This window comes from Equus przewalskii, chromosome 6 (assembly GCF_037783145.1).
Source record: "Equus przewalskii isolate Varuska chromosome 6, EquPr2, whole genome shotgun sequence".
Lineage (NCBI taxonomy): Eukaryota > Metazoa > Chordata > Mammalia > Perissodactyla > Equidae > Equus > Equus przewalskii.
The window spans coordinates 6,293,165-6,315,678 of NC_091836.1; the positions used below are offsets into that span (position 1 = coordinate 6,293,165).

At 42.6% G+C, this 22,514-nt stretch overlaps 1 protein-coding gene across 1 annotated transcript in view; it reads left to right on the plus strand.

Annotated features, from left to right (window-relative positions):
- Window positions 1–417: 417 nt before the first annotated feature.
- The window catches only part of PIWIL4 (piwi like RNA-mediated gene silencing 4), a 39,011-nt gene continuing 16,914 nt past the window's right edge, over window positions 418–22,514 (plus strand). The window contains exons 1-10 of the mRNA XM_070622902.1: window positions 418–668; window positions 1,803–1,881; window positions 3,596–3,721; window positions 5,868–6,082; window positions 10,488–10,609; window positions 12,091–12,171; window positions 13,914–14,111; window positions 15,540–15,651; window positions 19,957–20,080; window positions 21,162–21,279. Of these exons, the coding sequence (XP_070479003.1) occupies window positions 582–668; window positions 1,803–1,881; window positions 3,596–3,721; window positions 5,868–6,082; window positions 10,488–10,609; window positions 12,091–12,171; window positions 13,914–14,111; window positions 15,540–15,651; window positions 19,957–20,080; window positions 21,162–21,279 (1,262 nt within the window). The 5' untranslated portion in view covers window positions 418–581. The remainder of the gene's footprint in view (window positions 669–1,802; window positions 1,882–3,595; window positions 3,722–5,867; window positions 6,083–10,487; window positions 10,610–12,090; window positions 12,172–13,913; window positions 14,112–15,539; window positions 15,652–19,956; window positions 20,081–21,161; window positions 21,280–22,514) is intronic.

The window sequence follows — 22,514 nt, forward strand, 5'->3', positions numbered from 1 at the left end:
ATTAACAAGTGATAGATTGGGAGTAGATATTTGCAATGTTTTTTTTAAAAAAAAGATAAAATTTCTTCCAAATCACAAAGAAAAACATTAGAAACCCAACTATAAAAATGGCAACGGATATAAATAGAGAGTTCACTGAAGGGATAACTTCATAGCTGTCACACATATGAAGAGGTGCTTACCCACACCAGTGAGCGGAAAGGACAAACTGAGAAAAGGAACAGCGTGGTGCAACCTTACACACAGAAGATGGGGAAAACCCAGAAAGTTGGATAATGCCAAATTTCGGGGGTTGAGGTGATGGAAAGAAAAGGGAATCGAGGCCCCCGCCCCTCCTCCTCCCAAACTCTCCCCTTCCCCCCTCCGCTCCCAAACGGCCCCTTCCCCTCCCCCTCCGGAACCCCGCGGGCAGTGCGCGCCTCCTCCGCCCACGCGTGGGCCTCTAGTGCCTTTCCAGCTAAGGAGCCAGAGATCCACTTCCTCCGCTGGCTCCCGGCACAGCCTCCCATCTGGATGCCAAAGAAGAAACACCCTAATTGAGACTTTGCTGCCTTTCAAGTCACTCAGGGCTCCTCGGGAACATGAGTGGACGGGCCCGCGCGAGGGCACGAGGTATCGCCCGTGGCCCCAGTCCCGCCGAAGTGGGGCGCACCCAGGCCTCCCCGCAGGTGCGTAGACCGCTTAGCGGATATGGTCTTGCTCTCTCTTACCACTGTCTCCTTCATGGACACCGCCTTCCTCTGCGTATATCCCTTCCTCTCTGCCAGAAGTAGTGGCTTATCTTCTCTATCAAATTTGAGCCTTCCAGGGTTTCTCACGTTTTTCTCTTAAGGTATTAATGTGGATGTTTTGATGATAAAGAGGACTGAAAATTGGAGGCAAGTGTCATTCTTTTATACTTTCTGAGTTTTAATTAGTTGGTTCGGTTTTAACTGTCCTGGCAAAAATTGCTGTGCCTTCAATAATACCCTTATATGGCATACAATCCAATATGATTCGTCTGGTCAATTCATATATAAAAATAAGCACTCTCAAACAGCTGTGGTTTAGATTCAACCACTGTTTGTTGAGCAACTACTGTGGGTAGGGCTCCTTGCCAGACTTAGGCGACTAGATTGAGTTGACCAGCAGATCAAGAACTTTTGAGTGAAGTTACAACTACAGACTCTTAGTAGGCGGAGCCGTCTCTTAGACCAGAAGTACTCGTGAGTACTCTGTGGTCATTATGCCTTTACTCTCATGAAGAGGTCTTCTCTTGACTTCAGCCATTTTTTTGCAAGCCAAGATATGTTCCTTCTTGTACAAAGAGAAGTAGTTACTGTGAAAAGAGAAAATATTAATGGTTCCCTTCACCTATTTTGTGAACTAATCTTGACCAGTTTATTCAGGAGAGTAAGCTGGTGACCCAGGTCTTTGGGCTCAATTTGTTTTCATACTACAGATATGTTCATTCTGGAGGCCCCGGGTCTGGGCCATGGAGGTGTGAGGTCTGGGCTCATCTGTACCGCCTGCTGAGCTCCCTGGGTGCAAGGATTTCATCTCTGCCTTTTTACACCTCCAGAGCCTAAAGCTGTATCTGGTACTAAAACCAAAATTTGATGAATGGGGAAAACTATAGCTCGTCCTTATCTTTTTTTCTAGAATGGGCCATCTCTTCTCATCATCTCTCAACTGTTTGACCTGTTAACATTAGCTCATGGTAATCTAATGACTTAGAATGTACTATGGTTCTTATTTTGTGATAACCTTTTGATTTATGACTTAATGTCTTAAATCTGACCAAAATATTTTTTCCGCTTTAGCCTACATCTGTTGATCTTAGTGACAGTGAAGCATCCTCTAGCAGTGGCTTTGTGGGAACAAGCAGGATTTCACAGACATGTAAGTGCAGTTCAGTTCCGTTCCATCTGAATGGAACCGGAGGGACTCTGCTAAGCCTACAGCAGCGGGCTGACTTCTTGAGCATTCCATTTTCCTTTTCTTGAAGGATCTGCCTGGGTTTGTTGTCTTTCTTTGGGACTCCCAAACATGGAGCCTGCCACTGAATTTCCTTCTAGTGCTTGGCAGTTAGAATCCACAGACATTAGGAAGCCAGTGTTTCTGATTCTTTCTGTTCACTGAATAATTTTGAAAGGACATTTTACAACTTTTTATGACATGTAAATGCCAATACCATTGCCTCCCAGGGGTGGTAGAAACCTGCACACCTGCTGCCACTTCTCCCTGCTTCCTGCCCCACCTGGGGTAGATGTCACCATTTGATGGTAGTTGCTTTCCCTGCAAGTCCAGATTTGGCCTGAGGATACTTGTCAACATGCTACTCCAAGTAGCCACTGTCACACAGTGTGAGTTGGTATGTCCAATGCACGAGTTTGCTAGGGTTGTTGTGACAAAGTACCACAGACTGGGTGACTTAAACAGTAGAAATGTGTTGTCTCATAATTCTAGCACTATTGCCACCATCCCAGGGTTATTCTAACTTCTCTTTCGGAATTTCTTTTCACATTTGCTGCACATTCTTGTGACTAGCAAGTGATGGAAACCCTTCGTCCTTTCAGGGTAGATTGGATTTTCGTGTATTTTTTACAATTGTGGTAAAATGTGCATAATGTAACATTTACTGTTTTAATCATTTTTAAGTGTACAGTCCAGTGGCATGAAGGACATTTACATTGTTGTGCAACCATCACTACCATCCATTTCTAGAACAGTTTTCATTTTGCAAAACTGAAACTTTGTACTCATTAGACAATAACGCCTCATTTTCCCCTTCCCCCAGCCTCTGACAATTACTATTCCTTGGTAGATTGAATTTTTAGAAACCACCAAACATCTTTTGAAACCAAGTGCAGAGAATGATATAATCTAGTGAGGATAACTGAATTTCTAAAAATTAAATAAATTTTGTAATTTTCCTGGGAGACTCAGACTCCACGGAGAAGGATATGGACAGCAGTTTTGAGCAAGTAAGAGTGCCATTTGGGGTAGTTGCCTATAGTGACTATACCAAAGGTCAGAGGTCAAGTCAGAGTCCTAGAGATTTGTCATTAGTATTAGTCATTACTTTGCAGTAATAAACCCATAATATTACAAAGGGGAATGATCTAGCATAAAAACTGATGGCAGTGTTCTGGGCGTTTCTCTTCTTGTCATTGGGAAAGGTGAGAGATTCAGCCCCAATCTGTGCAGAGGTTGGTGTGGACAATCTTAGTTCGTAGCTCTTCAGAGTTTACACAAGAGCTGAAGGAGGGAGAGCCACCTTCCATAGGTGGGTGTGGAGCAGGACATGAGGAGATAAGACTTTCTCCTTAGCCGAGGGGGGAGTCAGAACAATCCAAAATATTTTAAGAGACAGGACTAACTCAGGGTCTGTTATTTCTAACAAAACGTGCCATGCTTGCTTCACCGTTTTCAGTTTTTAGGCTGAAGACTGCTGTATAGTCATGATTGTTTTCACCATGTAGGCCAGTTTTATGAAAAACCACAAAAATCTTGAGTTTTGCTTCTAGATGCGTTTTTGACATAGTAGCTGTAAACAAGACCACTAGAATGAAATAGGAGATATTATGGTGTTCCCTTCGTATTTTACATGAAGATAGCATATCTTCTGGTGATGCTGGAAGTGCCTTCATGGAAAGAGGCGGGAAAATCAGACGAGACTTCATGGATTTGGCTGTCTGTACCAGAGAGAAATTGGCCCATGTGAGAGACTGCAAAACAGGTACCCAGTCTTCTTGTTACTTACTTTTTTAATGTTGCTTAAGAGTTTTGATTTCTAGATATAAAATTAAAAAGTTCGTGTATTATCTTAAAAGATATTTATTGACCATCTGCTATGTTTAAGGCATTATCTAGACACTAGTTATTTTAACCTTAATTCTCTCTTTTATTAATAGAGATAATAACATTTTCTCTAAAACTACATTTCACTTGTTAAAAACATTTTCTCTTTACACCTGGGGTAGGGGTCAAAAAAGATGCCTTGTCTAGTGCCAGCCTGGTGGCACAGCGGTTAAGTTTGCATCTTCTGCTCAGGCAGCCTGGGGTTTGCGGATCCTGGGTGCGAACCTACACACAGCTTATCAAGCCATGCTGTGGCAGGCGTCCCACATGTAAAATGGAGGAAGATGGGCATGGATGTTAGCTCAGGGGCAGTCTTCCTCAGCAAAAAGAGGAGGATTGGCAGCAGATGTTAGCTCAGGGCTGATCTTCCTCAAAAAAAAAAAAAAAAGTTGCTTTGTCTCTTTCCCAACCCTTTTTCTATATGGGGAATAGTAACTTCTCCGGTCTTCAGCTGTAAAAAGAAAGATGTGGCCTATTTCAGGAATTCTTTACCCGGATTCCGGGCTCGCCCTTGAAATTGCGCCCAGAATTGTAGGCATAGGCATTTTCAGGGAAGTAGGTCTTCTGTTTTCATTGGATTCTCAAAAGGCTTTGTGACTCCCTCCCAAAAGTTGAGACTTACTGATGCAGATCAGCCTTTTCAAACTTTTAAAAACCATGCAGAAAAATAAGAAATAGAAATATTGTTATCCAGCATACACACACTACACAAGTGTAATTGAAACAAAGTTTCATGAAATAATACTTGCCCTTAATCTGAGCAAGACACTCTGGTCCATTCTGTCGTGCTCTAGTCTTTTCATGAAATATGATGATTCACCTCGCTTACTTTCATCCCTGCATTCCTGATGGGTCATGACGACAGTTTGAAAATACTGGTGTAGAAGACCTTGATGCGTATTGCCAGCTCTGACATTCTGGGATTACTTCTCTTTGTCCGTTAATATGAGCAGCTAAACTATGTTGCCATTTCCTCAGGATCTGGGAGAACAAAGAAAGCTTTTCTTTAAAATGGCACACTCATTCCTTGCTCCTACCGGATGTATACCAAAGATCAAAGCTGAGGAAATACTAAGGCACATGTGAGACTTTTTCTTTCTCAGCACCTCCCGGGGGCTCATGTTTCCACTTCCTCCACAAAAAAAAGCATATTAGCGCCTATTTGATATAATTCTTTTCTGTAAGACAAACACTGGATGAGTCCTACAAAGAGAGGTGAGAAATACTTCCTTTGTGCCCTCTTAGATTCTGTTCTGGAGGGAGCTACGCCATCTTGAGCACTGACCAGTTCCATTGTGGCCATCTCTGAATTTGTCCTATGGACTTTGAAGAGGCGAGTAAAAAATTCTGTAGGGAATGGAATTGCCAGAAGCACACATGGCCTCCATGTGCCTGCAGAAAGTAGAAGCCCCGAGACCCTGTCTGTTTTCCCACAGGAAAGATGTGTAATTTCTTCCTCTCTCCCCAGTGCTCCCCTCAGTCTCTGAGGGCCTTCTCTGCGACTTGTAGAGCAGTCTAACCACTGAACTGTTTCAGAATTGTCAAAAGTAGGGTTAAATTTTGATTATTTGGATTCCTAAGAGGTTAGGGGTTAGGATTTGTAATTCATGGTAAGAACCAGACAGTTTCTTCATCATCTGACAGCAGCATAATTTCAAAGCAGCATCTGATAATATTACTCGAGCCAATTTGAATTGCACAGAGTCAGAGCTGGAAGGCACACTTTGGAAGGAGTCCTAGGGTAGTTGAATTCAGATGCTTTTCTCACAGGGACAAGAATGTCAGTGTCTGCTCTTATGTTCTTATGGGGCCTGCTTTACATATGATTTCTTTTTAACTCCCAACAGGTGTTTATAGGACTCCATAAGGTTATCAGGCTGAAGGTTGTGTCTTGTGTCACTGAACAAGAGTCCTTGCTTTACAGCAACAACTATGCATGTGCAAATAAATTTTTTAAAAGACGTGATTAATATTGACATCGTGTGATTTTTTTTTGGCTGAAAAATGTTATTTGTCATCCTCAGGTTCCAGTGGAATACCTGTGAAGCTGGCCACAAATCTCTTTGGTTTAGATTTGCCCCAGGACTGGCAGCTGTACCAGTATCATGTGACATATATTCCAGATTTAGAATCTAGAAGGCTGAGAATTGCTCTGCTTTATAGTCATAGGGAACTTTCCAACAAAGCAAAAGCATTCGATGGTGTCATCCTTTTTCTCTCACAAAAGCTAGAAAAAAAGGTATAGTATAGTTAATTTTTTACACACATGCAGACACAGACACACATATATGCATATATTTATACTCGTCCATCTATATTTAAGAGGTTAGCTGATTTTCATGACAGTTGGAATGAGTGTTTCACTCACTCCTGCCCCCTTTCCTGTTCCCATGCCTGAGAGAAAAAAAAGACTTCCTAATTAAGACCTCATCAGTATTGATTTCTTAATTAAGAAGCTGATGGTCTGGCATTTTAAAAATAAGAGCTGTAATACAAACACTGCTTTTTCAACTATTTCTTTTTAGGTAACGTGTCCTTGAAATAGATATCTTTTTTAAACTTTTCCCAAAATAAGCAAGACTTTAAGAAACACCATTTAGCCTGTGGCTTCAAAGCTTTAAATTTACTCTGCTTTTTTTTGCCCCTGTGCAATTGTGCCTGTGTATACAAATAACTTTCCTTCAATCACTGATTCTAAAACTGTCATTTCTTTCATGACTTGTTCTATCATATGAAATGTAAGTTATTGATATCACTCTTAAGGATACGTTTTTCATGGTGTGACCATTCAATATGGCAATTTTGTGATTCATATTCTTTTATCCATTTCTTTTACACCTCCAAAATTTTCAGTCCTAAAATAAAGATATTGGTAGTGATGTTTTTATCATATGGTTTGTTCTAAAGCAGTATTAAAATTACTACAAAGCAAAAAGAACCAGTTTTTGTATGAAAAATTAACATAGGACATGGGATTAAAACTTTATGCTCTATTCCTTGGAAAGCTTAATCATTTAGTTCAACATTTTGAACAGGATGGTACCAAGAGGATAAATGCAAATTTCTAGACTCCATGTAAATCTCTGTGAATTTCCTCAAGAAATGCATTTCTGAGCACTTGTGGGGTTTTATCCTTTTATGAGACCCTCAGATTTATAGGAGCTACTTGAGTGATTATTTCATCTGGATATGGAACTTTAAAATTATACTACAGGACTAAATTTAAAGGCATGGAAAATCTGGATCTGAAATTTAAGAACATTTTTATTCATCATCATAAGTCCTCATTGATCCCTCAATATTTTGTCTTATGACCAGATGTCGATAACATGCTAGTATGGCCTCTTGTGCTTAAATGATATATTTCAAGTTGTTGTTGTCAACAAGAGGGTGTAAGATCCTTTTGTTCTTGTAGATACATCTGTAGTAAGTTCAGAAATTTAGATATATTGAAATTCTTATATACTTCCCTTGAATGACCCAGCTTGCTTCAAGGTCCTTGCTTTGTACCTAACCAAAGTGGAGAATTTTTACTCTACAGATGCCAGGAATAAGTTCATATTACTTACTTCTCATTCAAAGTGAGCATGTGGTATGTACCACACACCTTCTTATTGTTGGGGATGGAATCTAATGAGGAGGTAGGTGAGTAAAATAGATGGTAAAGACATGGTGTGACAAATCAGGCCCGTTGATTTTATTTCCCAGACACAGATCATGATACTAGGTCTAGATGGAAGAGTGTTGTCTTATTCCTTATCAACATATGAATGACCTGTCACCCAGTGACAGTGAAAAAGAAATGGTAAAAAAGAAATAGTGTCCCAATGAAGATATGCTGTTCTCACCGTTTTATTCTGGTCTTAATATTGACTCAGGCTTAATCTTGCACACACACTCCGTCCCCTACACACTTCATAAGATGCTTATCTAAACTGAAAGAGCTCCTCCACTAATTCATTCCTTGCACTCCCGAATAGTGCCGTTCTAGGAGTCCTGTTCTGCTCCCTCCTAGCCTTCCTCTGTCTTTCAGACACCATCTGTGAATCTGTGGCCTGCACCTGGGTTGTTGTCACTGGTCAAATCTATTTGCCACTCTCTTGCATTCATTCTACACTTAAAGAGCCTACTGTGTACCTGGCAGGCTGCTGCCACTATGGAGGAAGCAAGGTTCTTGTTGTCAGAAAAATTTCAGTTTAGTACTGAAGTTGTGCAGTGAAAGGTAGAGTGAAGTAAGTGTCATAACAATACTTAGTTTCATTATGCTAATATTCACTGAGTGCTTACTAGGTGTTAGGTGCTGTGCTGGTTGTCCTCTGGATTAGCCCCAGCACCTCTCTCTTGGGATGAGCAGATCTGTACTTTATGTCCCACCTGCCACCACTGCTACTGGTATCCTACCAGATTACACTTCTTGAGCATTTGTTTTGCCAGGTTCTTTATATGCATCATCTTGTTTAATCCTCTCATCACTCCAGAGAGTTTAAGTATCTTACCCAAAGTCTTCATACAGAGCTTGATGAAAAGAAAGCTCATTCTCAGCAGGATACTTCAGTGGGAGTGATAATTCATTTCTTGGGTAGGATTTGGATCAGTGAAGGAGTGGCGATGGGGTCAGGGGGAGATTCCTAGACAGAAGGACTGGAAGGGGCAAAGGCACAATGATAGAGAGTAAGCGGTTGTTTTAGAAATTTCTGATCGTTCCAGTTTAGCCAGGAAGAAATGGAAGTTGTGGCTCCAAAAGTAAGAGAACTTTAAATGTCCTGCTGAGGAATAGGGCCTGTCCTCCACGGACCACTGAAGCCTCTGAGAGAGAATTTCCATGGGAGCTGGTTTAATTACAGTTACTCTGATTGCATCCTGTTGAATGTTTGACAGGAGAAAGTGGGAAGATTAGTAAAGTGCCAGTGGAATAATCTGGGCAGGATGTCAAAAGGGGTTGAACGAAGTGCTGCTATGCATAGGGATGAGATCCATGAATTACGTCATTTACTCTTCACTACCCTGGACTCACTCCCACTTTAGAGATGAGGAAAGGGCTTAAAGAGTTGAAGTAACTTGCTCTATATCACACAGGCTGCCGGAGGCAGGGGACCAGGGTCTGGCCAATTCCAAATCACGTGCTCTTAAGCTTTGTGGTAAACAATGGTATTGGAACAGCTGAAATAGATTATTAGAGACATTGCGAGTATAGATGTGCTAAGATTGGTCAACCAATTAGATAGCGGAAGGAGAAGTGAATGCTTGCTCCGAGGCTAGCAGCCCGGGGACTGGAGGGTGTGGGATCCAATAGCAGACACAGGAAGCAAGGAGGGGTTGGTGTTTGGTAGGGGAGGTGCAGGGGGCGCTGATGAGTTTGCTCTTAGATGCCCGTTGGGAACGCGGTTCCTGCATAGAGGTCTGAGCCTGGACCATCGCTGCCACCTTTCCCCAACCACTCAGGCCAGCATCGTTTGTTGTTTTAAGCCTTTGTCCTGAAATCCCTGCAGCGGTCTGAGCGCTCTTCATCTCTCCTGCTGCTAGGCTTCTCCCAGATGTCGATGAGCTCTTCCTGTAGCGCTCCATCTCTGATTTCTGTGCAGTTTTATCTGAAGGAAGAAATCACCTAGATGAAATATTTCATCCCCTGTGAAAGGACTCATTTCCCTTTGTTTCCATGCCATGAGGCATTCCTGCCCTACATTCTTGGCTCAGCTGTAGTTAAAGCCACACTTTAACTATAGAAAGTAGGGGTAAAATACCTAAGTGCTTACTAATGAACTGACCTCTGCTAATTTCTTACCCTTCTAAAAAATCCTTGCTCATTGATTTTTATGGGTTGATTTGTTCTTTCTGTTGTTCCAAAACCCTGCACTGAGCCCTTTCTGGTCTAAGGATGTAGTTACATTTAGTTAGGTAGGTGGTATAGAGACCTATTTCTGCATTCACTATATTGTTAGAACATTGTTCCAGATTATAAGAACCTTAGGGATTTCTCTCGACCTTTCAAAAATTTATAAAATCAGATTTCCTATCTGTTTAAACTTCTACCATTTTCGCCTCTCTCTCCCCACATTTTCTTTCCTTCTTGTCTGTCCCCTCTCCTTTGCTTTCTTTCTCTCTTCTTCTCAGCTCTTCTGCTTTATAATAAACCTTTGAGAGGCTGTACTCTGAAATCCATGAACCTGGGATGGGCAGGACAGTCCACTAATAGTCTTCTGGGCATCCATGAACTGCCTGAAAATGGGTACAGTATGTATATTATTATACTATACGCACATGTGAAATTTTCTTGGGAGAATGCCTATAACTTGCATCAGACTCTAAAAGTAATTTGTCTCCCATCCTGACCCCCCTTCCCCCAAAAATCAAGAAGCACGGCTCCGGAATTCTCTTTGGATTGAATCTTTGAATCCTGAGTCCGATTTTGATTCTCCTTTAGGAAGTTAGAGAGTAGAGAGATATGTTGCTTTTCTAGGATTAGCAAGATACAGAGGAAAAAAAACCTTCCAAACATAATGTGTTGATTAGATTATTACTCACATACTAACACCTGCAGTTTTGTTTTTGTTAATGTGTATTAAATTGTGATTGCTTTATTGTATCTACATTCTGCACACTTGGGGCTAATCTGTAGAGTGCATATTAAGTACTTCTTTTCCCAGGTCACAGAATTGTCAAGTGAAACTCGAAGAGGTGAGACTGTAAAGATGACTATCACTCTGACGAGGGAGCTCCCAGCAAGTTCTCCCGTGTGTATCCAGGTCTTCAATATCATCTTCAAAAAGTAAGATGCCTTAAATGTGAATTTAATTTAAGCTAATGATGCCTTTCAGCATAGAGGCTGGGTATTAAAATGATCAACCATTTTGTAGGCAATGTACCAGCAACAATGTCGTCTTTCGGGCAATTTTCCATGTACTTTCACGTACTTGTGCAATAATGTGCACCACAGTCCATCACAGCCTCTGACTGGCACCAGTCGTTATTATCCAGCATCATTTGAGTTGAGACAAAAAGTTAAAAGGTTGCAATGTCTCAGTGGTAGCATGGGGGGTGCCTTTTTTCTTCTCTTCTTTTTCTGTACCTCCTCCAACCATCCACTCCCAGACTTAACAGTTGAGTATGTCAGGGTTAGTAAACGGAAGGGGGCTTGGGTGGAAATCGATAAAGTACAGATTCCCTGGCCCCTCACCAGACCCAGTAAACAGAATTTCGTGGGTGGGGCCTGAAAATCTGTTTTTAGCAAGCTTCCCAGGTGACAGGTGGGTCCAAGAAAGCTCGAGTACCACTGTGTTCCATGTTCCTGGTGTGGCTCGGTAAGAGAATCTGGTAAAAAATCTGAGATTCGGGCCCTTCGCTCAACGGTGGCCTCTGGAGAGGGTGAGGACGGGAGAGTTTTGGGTTTTGCTGAGTAGGGCACATAGTGGAACTTCCCCCGCACAGACACATTATTTCCTAATTCTAGTCAGACATGTCTTGCTGAGTCTTTAGATTTTATCTCGGCCTCAGCTCAGTGCTGCAGACGCTTACCGAAGCCAGTCTTGCACGTGCCCTTCCGCGAGGGGACTATTTTAAGTCAGCTAACGTTTGGAAGGCGCTCTTCAGTTACAAAGCCCTTCAACTTGTGTTTGATTGTACTTGATCCTCACTCAAGCATTGTGAGGCAGGTACTATTAAAATCCTCATTTTACAGGAGGCTGAGGCTCAGTGACATTTGGTAGCCAGAATCAGGCAGTTGGAATCCCTGTTTTCTGACTCAGAAATAATGTTTCTCCCATGCACTGGGCAGCCTCACATCAGTGATGCGTTAGCTTCCGAAGGTGACCAGGTTAGCTGCTCAGGAGGCAGCCGTGTCATTTGGTAGCACCCAGGGAGCTTGAGTAGCATCACTAGAAACAGCTTTCTGACCTCAAAATAGGAAGAGGCCAGAAGAGCCTTCAATCATGGCTTGCTTCTCCCCATCCACACTAACCAGAATGTTCAAACCACTGTCATAATTGGTAAGTGACCACATATTCGTCTTTGAGGTTAAACCCTGACAGATAAAAATAATTCCACTAGTATCATTCTCAAATATGACGAAGTGATAGTTCTTATATATATACAGTCGCATGTATATTTAGTATCTAAACCTCCAGTGCTGTAAGAATGAAAGTTCTATGCTTTCTGCATATTGTTATCATTATGTTCAGCATGGGTACAGACTTAGAATTACACTGTCATTGACCAATGTTTGCCAAAGATTAAAAAAATGTATACTTGCAGGATCTTGAAAAAGTTGTCCATGTACCAGATTGGACGGAATTTCTATAAACCTTCTGAGCCAGTGGAGATTCCCCAGCACAGGTAGGTTTATTTATGTTTTCTGTTACTCTGAAATTGTTATAATGTGAGCAACGTAATTTACAATGCAATATTATGCCATTATGCTTCCTATGAGAGACTCCGTGGTATGAAAAATAATGCATTTTTAAAATTTTCAAGTTTTTTTACAGAATGGCGAATGTCACCGTGAACCTGGCAGCCTGTTTTCTTATATTAGTGTGCTAGATCATTATCATAAATCGTAGAAGGAATTCAGACACTGAATTTCCTGTGCATGACAAGTAATGATGGAAGCAGAATACACATAGTGGGGGCTCTGTTTTCTTACTGATAGGAACTTGGCACAGCAGGGCGTTGACATGAAATTATTGGGTATGCGGGGGTCAGACAAGCCAACTAAACTACCCTAGTCAAGGATAGAGAATTGGCGGCATTTTCACCCTAAAGTGGGAAGAAGATGCTTCAGGGAGAGTGGGCAGCTATGTCTTGAACTGGTTGTCACTCAGCTCTCCAAAATATGTCACCAAGCTAAAGACAGAGAGGCAACCAGTAACCCAAAGACAGATACATAAACAGAGGGAGAAGTGCATAAAAGATAGAAAATGGAGCAGGGTGTTTGGCCTTCTGCCAGGTGGAGGAAAAATGGTGAGGTTTCTGTAAGTTAACTAAGTGTGTCAGAGTGGTGTATATAAAGCATCAGATTCATCACTGTCACTTATCTCTCCATTTGGATTAGAAATTCTCGTAGGGCCGTGGTTGTGCTGAACTGGAGTTGGGGTGCAGTGCGTATGCTTGTCCTGAAGGCTGGCTTAGAATCACGGTGACTGGAGTCCACAAAGTATAAACTGAAGTGATTTTTAAGAAATATTTGTTTAGGGGCCAGCCTGGTGGCACAGTGGTGAAGTCCACACGTTCCATTCCACTTTGGCGGCCCTGGGTTCACCAGTTCAGATCCTGGGTGCGGACCAACGCACTGCTCGTCAAGCCATGCTGAGGTGACGTCCCACGTATAAAGCAGAGGAAGATGAGCACAGATGTTAGCTCAGGGCTAGTCTTCCTCAAAAAAGAAAAAAATTTGTTTATTTTCTCATGCTATTTCCATAATTTTTTCTTAGTCAAGACTTCAGTCTCTGACATTCATAAACGTGGAAAGGAACTGTAGCCTCTGCTGTCTGTGCCTGATATCCCTTACCTTGTTTCTTAATAGACTCATTATTAAGTCTGTCCACTGTCCTCACCATTGAATCAGTGTGCTTTTCCGGACTTACTTGTTTTCGTGCTGGGACTGTTCTCTCCACAAACATGTTGATCCTACGGCTGTGATTCTCAGCCAGGGGCAGTTTTGCCCCCCAGGGGACATTTGGCAGTGTCTGTAGACGTTTTGGGTTGTCACAGCTTGGGGGCTGCCACTGGCATCTAGTGGGTAGAGGCCAGGGGTGCTGCTGGCATCCTGCAATGTACAGGGCAGCCCCCAACAAAGACTTTTCCGGTCCCAAATGTCAGTTGTGCAAGGACTGAGAAACCCCGCTCTAGAGGAAGATATTTTATTCTAAATATATATGTTGAAAGACAGCTGGAAATAACTGAAGTTTTTAGTCAGCAACTGGAGGAAGTCAGACTAAAGAAAAAATTATTTCTTAAAAATCTAGAGAATTGGAATGTAAAGTCATCACTTAAAAATGTGTATCATTTTTCTCTGATAACATTTAAAATATTTATTTGTCAGTTTTTATTCACTTTTCAGTATTTATTTGTTTTTTAAGGTTGTCCCTTTGGCCGGGGTTCGCCGTTTCTGTATCACACTTCGAAAGCAGCCTCCTGTTTAGTGCTGATGTGAGTTACAAAGTCCTCCGGCACGAGACTGTTCTGGAATTCATGGCTGGTCTCTGCCGCAGGACTGGCGTGTCTTGCTTTACCCAGACGTGCGAAAGACAGCTGATTGGGCTCATCGTCCTTACCAGGTAAAAGCGTGCATTTAAATAAACTTTTCTGCAGAGAATGAGTTATTGGTGATACTGGGGGACAGGAATCAGCATCAGGGTCTTGGCCTGATCAGTTCACTCACCTGTCAGTAGACCCAGCCATTCGCCATTGTCTAGAGTTCAGACTTCCTCGAGTGGCGTTCTGGACCGGCCGCAATCTGACGTGGTCCTGCATTATCTGTTACTATGTGCCGCCAGCCCCGCCCACCTCTACCCAACAGTCTGCACTTTGCTGCTTCAGTGCCTCTGCCTGGATTCCCCACCCCTAATTCTGTCTTTTAAATTTCTATTTCCACCGAGCCTAGCTCAAGTGTTACTGCTTTTCTGAAGCTTCCACCTGTCCAACCAGCTAGAGTGATTCAGTTGCCTCCCCTGTGCTGCTCCCATAGCACATTGCTTATAGCCGCCTCTTTACAGCTATTTTATTTCATTTTATAGCATTATCAGCAGCACAGTAGGCCCATTTCTCATGCTCTCTATAAGGTTATAAGGTCTTTAAGGCTGAGACCTTTCAAGCCTCTGGGATTGTCTCTATCTAATTTGCCCTCAGTGCACATTGAACTGCATTAAACGTGGGCGGGATTGGTGATTCCCTGAGTACTGGAAAACGCACTGTAGACTGCTGCTGATCCGTGCATGCTTCTTCTGGAGGACCTGCTGACCTTCTTGTAGTCTGGCTTGGAATTTCCACTGAAAGTTGCTTTTTGGGGTTGAATAGGCAGAGAGGTGGGACTGGTTGAATTCCACACTACCTGGGATGAGAAGGCCGCTCCCTTATCCTCCTGTCATGATCAGGACTATTTCAAAGTCACCTTACAATATACCAAGAGCCCTGGAGAAACCTGATGAGGAGGTTTCTGTCCCCAGGCTGGGGCAGCGTGAGAGGATATTCCAGGCTACACGGCACTGAAGCGGGCAAGGAGCTTAGAAGGGTCTTAGCCGGCCTGCTTTGCAGTTTTGCTGAGGACAGGCCTGGACGGGAGACGAAGCAGGGTACCAGAACTGCGTCGTTGGTCAGCCTTCTTTCGGTGCTTTTTATCAGAAAAACGATCTGGGAGTTTAGAACATCTGTCTGACAGCAGAAGCGGATGGAAAGTTGGGCCCTTGAACATTTGAGAATGATTTACCTAAAGTTAGTGTGTCTATCAGAGAGAAAAACGGAAAGTCTAATGACTTTCCCACTGGTTTTGTTGGAATACTGAGGTCTTCCTGTTTACTGAAGAGTTCATTAATGCTCTTCTCAGGTAAGAGCTGATCATTTTTTAAAAAGTGACTATTTTTGGTTACTGTCTTTCATAATTTCTGAAATATTGGAGTCTAACGCCTTGAATTAAAAGTATAGTGAAATAGTCACTTTATCTTGTATGATTTGGAAAAAAAATTTTTAAGATTTCTTGCATTTACCAGATACAATAACAAAACCTATCGCATTGATGACATCGACTGGTCGGTGAAGCCCACACACACCTTTCAGAGGCGGGATGGCACTGAGGTCACCTACGTGGATTACTACAAGCAGGTAGACTTTCTTCCTTCATCCTCATCTCCCTTTCTCTTAGCTCAGAGAAGTCTCCCTATTCCTTTCCAGGTCCCACAAGTCCTCCAGACCGTCAGACTGAGTGTGCCTCCTCTGACAGCCTCTGACTTGTTCCGCCCTCTCCATCTCCACTGTCCCTGGCTTGGCTCAGACCCTGATCCTGTTTCCTGCTGTCCTTCTTCCTGTAGTCTGAGTAAGCTCCCTTAGAAGCACATCTGATAATGCCACTTACCTGCTTAAAACATTTCCATGGCTCCCTATTGCCTTAGAAGTCAGATCTAAGCTCCTGGGCAGAATTTCCAAGACCTTTTATGATCTGGCTGCTGCTTGCCTCTTGAGCCTCATCTCTTACCACTCCTGTTTCCTTTGTATGTTCTGCTCTCGGACTTTGTGGCTCCTTGAGTCAGTTACTCCCCTGTGCATTTTCACGCGTGTTACTTTCTCTTCCTGGACAGCGCTTCACAGCCAGCGAATCACTAAATAGCCTTCAAAACTCAGCTCAGCCGTCAGCTCTTCGGGGACCCCCACCACGCTCTGCCCAGGGCTCCCTTCCCCAAGCTTAGCTGCATCACATTATCACCGGAACGACGCAAATGGTCTGACTCCATTCCTGAACTTTGAACTCCTTATTTCTGCGTATCCAGGGCTAGCGTAGAGCTTGTACATAGTAGATACTGAAGCATTTATTGATGGGAATCTCCTGCTGCCTCTGGGAGCTTGATTCACAGTTAGCACCATTACCCTGCCCCCTTCCATCTTCACTTCCTTTCAGAGTCTCCTTTAATGTACAATGATATTCCAGTCTCCAAAGCTCATAGATGGTTTAAGAGACAAACACAAAGCAAAAACCCTTCCTTGACCTTTCCACAACTTTCAGAGAAGCTATTTCCTTTTTCTCCTTAGTAGCTCATTTCTTTAGAAGGTCATCTACCCTGGCTCCAAGCACTTCTTCAATTTTCCCTTTCTGAAGCCTCAGCAGTCTGCTCTCCAGTTCTGCTGCTGTGGAGATAGCTGTCTAAAGGTCAGATCCAGCTACATCTTATTCTAAGGGGCTTTCAGTGGCATTTGACACTAGTGACCACTCCCACCTGGCTGAGCTGCTCTCTTCTGTGTCCCTGGTGGTTCGTCACTACATTTCCAGTTGTTCTTTCTCAGCTCTTTTGATGTTTTCCCCCTTCCTTTGCTCCAAATGTTAAATGCTGTTATTTACCATGGTTCCCTCGTATAGGATCTTTTCTTCAAATTTTGAGATGGTTCAAATATAGTATTTTTGCCTTGGCCTCATTCCCAAATTACACACTCATCTCCATTTTCAGAATACATTTGCATGAATATCCTGCAGCCATGTCAAACTAACCTAATTCATACTGAATTCATTGTCTTTCCCACTCCCGGTTCTCCTTGGGAGTTCTGCCTCTCAGGAAATCATTTTGCTTCCTGCCCCCTCTTCACCGTCAGTCCCTCATTCAGTTGTCACCAAGATGAGTTCCGCCTCCTTTATCCTTGGATTCTCCCTGGAACCCATCCCCCTCCCCAGCCCTATTCACTGCGTTAATGCAGAACCTCCCATGGATTCCTGTCCTGTGGATTTCCTCGAGGATTTATGTCCGCCAGGCCCCAGCGCTCTCCTTGCTTTGATCCTTCATCCTCACTGCCACCAGAGAGATCTTTCTGAAATTCTGCCCAGAAATGTGGTTAGAACATAAGTTCTGGATAAGAAGATCCTGGCACTAGCTGTGTGACCTTGGACAAATCATGAAACCTGGAATGTTGTCTGTGGTGGGGGGTCATCTGTCTGCCTTCATGGTGCAGTGTAAGCATTGAACGAGATAACACTGCACACAGAGCTTTTAGCCCAGTGCCTGCACATTGTGAGCACTGGGTAAACAGTGGAGACCCTGCCCCTTGTCCCAGCCTCGCTTTCTTTGTCTCTAGCATCACATAGTTTGAGCCTCGTCTCCTGGGGCATTCCCACCATGCACCCCATGCTGCTCTCACGTGGTCCGCTTGGTGTCTGTCACTAAATGTTCCTCAGCCTTTGCTCATGTTCACTAGACATCTATGCAAAACCCCACGGTGCCTGTCGCCTTCTCCACCAGGTAAAATCCCAGCTTCAAGGTCAAATGTCACCTCATGTGCGAAGTCCTCTCTGACTTTGCTTCCTGTCATGCTCACAGAAGAACCAGCTGTTCTCTTCTCTAAGCACTTGCACCACACATCACGTTGCTTCTAGAACACATCTTCCTCGTAGAATAGGGATGGCAGTTGGCTAACCCTTGATGCACGGTGCCTAGCAAAGCATCTTGTGCATAAAATGTGCTCCGTAAGTGTTTGTTTATTAAACCCAAAGTTTGTTAAATATTCGAGTTTCTTTCCCACGTGGTTACATTTGTTTTTACTTGAACAGATGTGTTTTAGGACCTGTGACAATCTGAAAAGGGAATCGTGGTAAAATCCCACTCACTTTCTTTGTAATGAGTTGTGGTTTGCTGCATATATATTGTAATTAGGGAGAAAAAGAAACAAAATTCTGCCAGTTTCTAGCATGCCCTCCTCTCTGTCCCAGGAAAGGAACACTAAATTAGTATGTAGTCAGCTTTCATCGTGATATTGACCTTTGTATTTCTCTATTTTATCTTTCCTTGAAAAATATTTTCAAACGCTAAGAAAATTGGGGCAAGGGAGAGGGTAAAATTCACTGGATGACACAGCTTAGGGGGTAGAGTTCTTGGCCATAGAACACTCTCTTTCTGGAACATGTCCCAGCTTTACTGGAGCCGTTACTCAGGGCTCTTCATCCTCCCACATTTTCTTCAAGGTGCTCTCTGGGGCTCAACCTCCTTCATGAAGGCTTTCCTGATTCACCAGCTATAAATTGTTTCACTACCACCACCAGGGACCTAGTACTGAGTGATGTAACAAGCAGAGGTGCCCAGGTCTTAAGGGATAAGTCCAGGCTGTGCTAATTTCCAGTTATGGGGCCTTGGGAAAGTTTTGTTTAATTTCTCATGTGTTTCCTCATCTGTGAAGGGGATGATGATAGTATCTGTATCATAGGTTCGTTGTTAAGACTAAATGAGGAAAAATGTAAGTGCTTAGCATGTCATTATTTGTGCTTCTCATCTCCCTTGCTTTGTAGATAATGTAGTTATGTGTGAGGAAGACTGCGCCTCTTTTATCTTTGTATCCACTGCAGTTCCTGGAACATAGTAAGCACACCATGTGTGCTGAATTAATGAAGTCGTGGATAAAAGCTCTCCTTCTACAAAGCCTTCTCCAAGCTTTTTAGCCATAGCATTAGTTGCAATCACCACTTTAAATTGCAATTTCCGCGGTTTTTTTTTAATTTAATGAGTAAGGTCCTTATTGAAATGGAGGAACTCTCAATCCTTACTTAATTATAATTATTGATGTCAGCATCACATAATGCCCAGGCATTTTGTAAATTATAATTCCAGTTGTTCTCTCATTAGTGTTGAGTAAATTATAGTGGAAATGAATGTTAATTGGAACCTTTGCTGTTGGAAGATTAACTTTTGGCAAGGTGATAATGTTGAAATTCAAGTTTAGGCAGAGAAAGGGGGTGGGGCAGGCACTAACAGTTATAAACCAGACGCCATTCTTGTGGTTACATGGGATAGTTCTGAGCTACGGTTCTCATTTTATGGATGAGGAAATGTCAGTAGCTTCCCAGTGTCACAGTCCAGTCAAGTAGACGAGCTGGGGATCAGATTCACATCTGTCAGACTTCAAAGCTGCTCCCCTACAGAATCATTCAATCCTGGAAATAAGGGGCAGTTATGCTCTTTTGGGAAATCTGACATTAACTCAATTTAACCCTTGCCTCCAACTTGTGTGTAGATATTTTCAAAATGAATAGAAGTGCTTAGACCCGGTTAGTTACGCACGGGGTGGTCTGCCTCAGCCGTCAGTAGTTGAAGTGCTGGCACTGAGTTGGCTCCACTGGGATCATTGCACTAATTATGGAGCTGGCAGAGGCTAGTCTGCCTCTGGATGAAACCCAGAAGAGAGGAGGCAAATTACTTTTTTAAATGGTGTTTCATTATACAAGATAATTAAAATCATAAAACTGGTCCTCAGATATAAAAGGTAGAGCCTGTGAAGGAAGTGGGAATGAGTAGGTAACCACGGGATTTTTTTTTTCTTTATTGAAAAGATTTGCCTGTATATATTCATTTTGGGATTATCTTGTTGCTTATGGGCAAGGATGCTCATTTTACACTGTTTCCATATTAACTTTTCCCTCATTAATCTTGCATCCTGCAGCAATATGATATTGCTTTATCTGACCTAAATCAGCCGGTGCTTGTTAGTCTGTTGAAAAGCAAGAGAAATGACAACGCTGAGGCTCGGCTGGCCCACCTGATACCTGAGCTCTGCTTTCTAACAGGTAATGTTTATGTTTCATACCCTCTCAGGCTTCTGATCATGGGCTCCTGACACTTAGCCGTTGGCAGAGCCTCTTTAAGTAAGTCGAGTGCCAGAGCATTAATTTAACCCATGGAGGATGGGCCCGTTAAGTAGTTTATTTGACAGTAGGATATTTGAGGTGGGTATTGAGGAGGATAGGGTGCCCTTTGGAAATTGCTTGGCACAGTGAGTTATCTATTTCCTTGATGTTGTGTTTTCCATTTGTTACATTGATGTAAAATAGGCCCCCGGATACTTTTCTAAAGCTGCTCTTCACTATTTTTTGAACTTCACCAGAATAGGGAGTGACATAACTTTGGTTTTTTCAGGTATATTGTTGAGGATCCAAAATGATCCTTTTTTTCTTTTTGCAAAGCCTCCAGAAGGTAATCCTCCCTGACAGTGGAATCTGAGTAACTGTCTCCGGTACTTTCAATCGTGTTCCTTTGATTAACACGGTGGGACTATGAAGGGGAGACTTTCTACTTTTTACATTTTTTATTGCTCGAATCAGTTATGATGTGCATCTATTTATTTTACAAATAGAAAAATTAATAAGGATGTAGTCCTTGAAGGGAAGGAGGCTCGTTCTTCCTGGTGTTCTGATGCTCTAGGTCTGCACGGTCCCGTGTGCGAGCCCCAGCCGCATGCGTTTGTTGAGGACTTGAAATGTAACTAGTGTGACTGAGGGGCGGTCGGAGATCTGCTGCACGTGTAGAATACAGACTGGATTTCTAAGACTTCATACATAGGAAAAAAGGGAAAATAATTCACTAATAAATTTTTTAATTGATTACATGTTGAAATGATAATATTTTGGATATATTGAGTTAAATAATGTATACTATTTATATAATTTCGTCTGTTTCTTTTTGGCTTTTTTAATGTGGCTACTAGAAAATTTAAAGTGACATGTGTAGCTTGTGTTTCTATTGGACAGTGCTGTCCAGATGCTAAATCTGATTCAGTTTAAGTGAAAAGCTGACACCGTGCCTGAGATGGGCCGGGGTTCCATTGCACATGGTTAGCGTTTTCACTTGGTTTTCATTTACACGTAATAGGGCTGACTGACGAGGCAACCTCTGATTTCCAGTTGATGAAAGCTGTGGCTGAAGAAACACGTCTCAGTCCTCTGGGAAGGCAGCAGCGCCTGGCCAGGCTTGCTGACGACATCCAGAGGTACCGAGATGCCTTGCTGGGCCACAGTGTACCCTGCCTAAGGCCTCGTTTATAGAATTGAGTCATCTGTAAACCGCTTCATTCCTTGATGAAAATGTCTCGTTGCTATTGATTGAGAGCATGGCATATGTGAATTGTGTTGTCCAGAGCCAGAGGTTCATCCGAGATGCCTCAGGACCGTAGGTTGAGGAGAGCTGGTTGGAGCCCACAGGGGCAGAAGTACTACCCCACTTCACCTAGATAGCTCTGCGCTCATCCACTGAATACGGTGAAGTTCTGGATAAAATTTTGGATGAAGACAAGGGATATAATTAAAAAAAAATCAACCACTCTAGGCCCCCAATATTCAGGGTTAAGAATGTTCAGATCTTAATATAGTGGCCTCAGCACACTGAGCATGAGGAAGCCCCACGATGTGTTCTTTAAACTTAGGAACACCTTTGTGCCCTTTGGTTCAGCCCGTCTGATTCTCAGACTGCATTCCTGCCCTTGTTTATGACAGTTTGCTGTGACCTGTGAGGGGAAAATTGAGCGTCTCCCTGGTTCTCCCTTCTTATCACCTGAAACTTCACGGTCCAGTGCTGTAGCCCCGTGTGAAATGTGGCTAGTGCCACATCTTGAAATGATCATATTTTGGATATATTTGGTTAAATAATATATATTTTAAAAATAACTTTGTTACTTTGTACTTTTTTTAATGCAGCTGCTAGAAAATTTAAAATTATATATGTGGCTTGCTTTATATTTCTACTGGACAATGTTGTAGAATGGTCTTTTTTCCTTTAAAAAGTGTTATTTTTTAAACTAATACCAGTTTATGAAGGAACTTGAAAATTTACATAAGCAAGAAGAAAGAAGCGTGTGTGCATGCATATACTTGGTAAATATTTGTTTAATGAATGAATCATAATTGAATGAGTGGTGTATATTCTTTCAGATATTTTCAAATGTATATAATCACGTTCTTTTTAGGAAAATAACAGTGCTGTACGTCATGTTTTGTAACTTGCTTTTTCTTGAGCAATTCTATATGGTAAGTGTGCATCTCTAGTGTCATGCCAGTGGTTTCACTTTTCCATTTCATGGCTACACGTTATGTCACTTATTCTGGACATCTTTCTGACTTATGCCTGTATGAGTGGAGCTTCCTGGTTCTCTCCTCTTGTATTGGGCTGTGGAGACGTCTTCCCGACGCATCTACCCGCACCTGTCAGTATCCCATTTACTTAACCCAG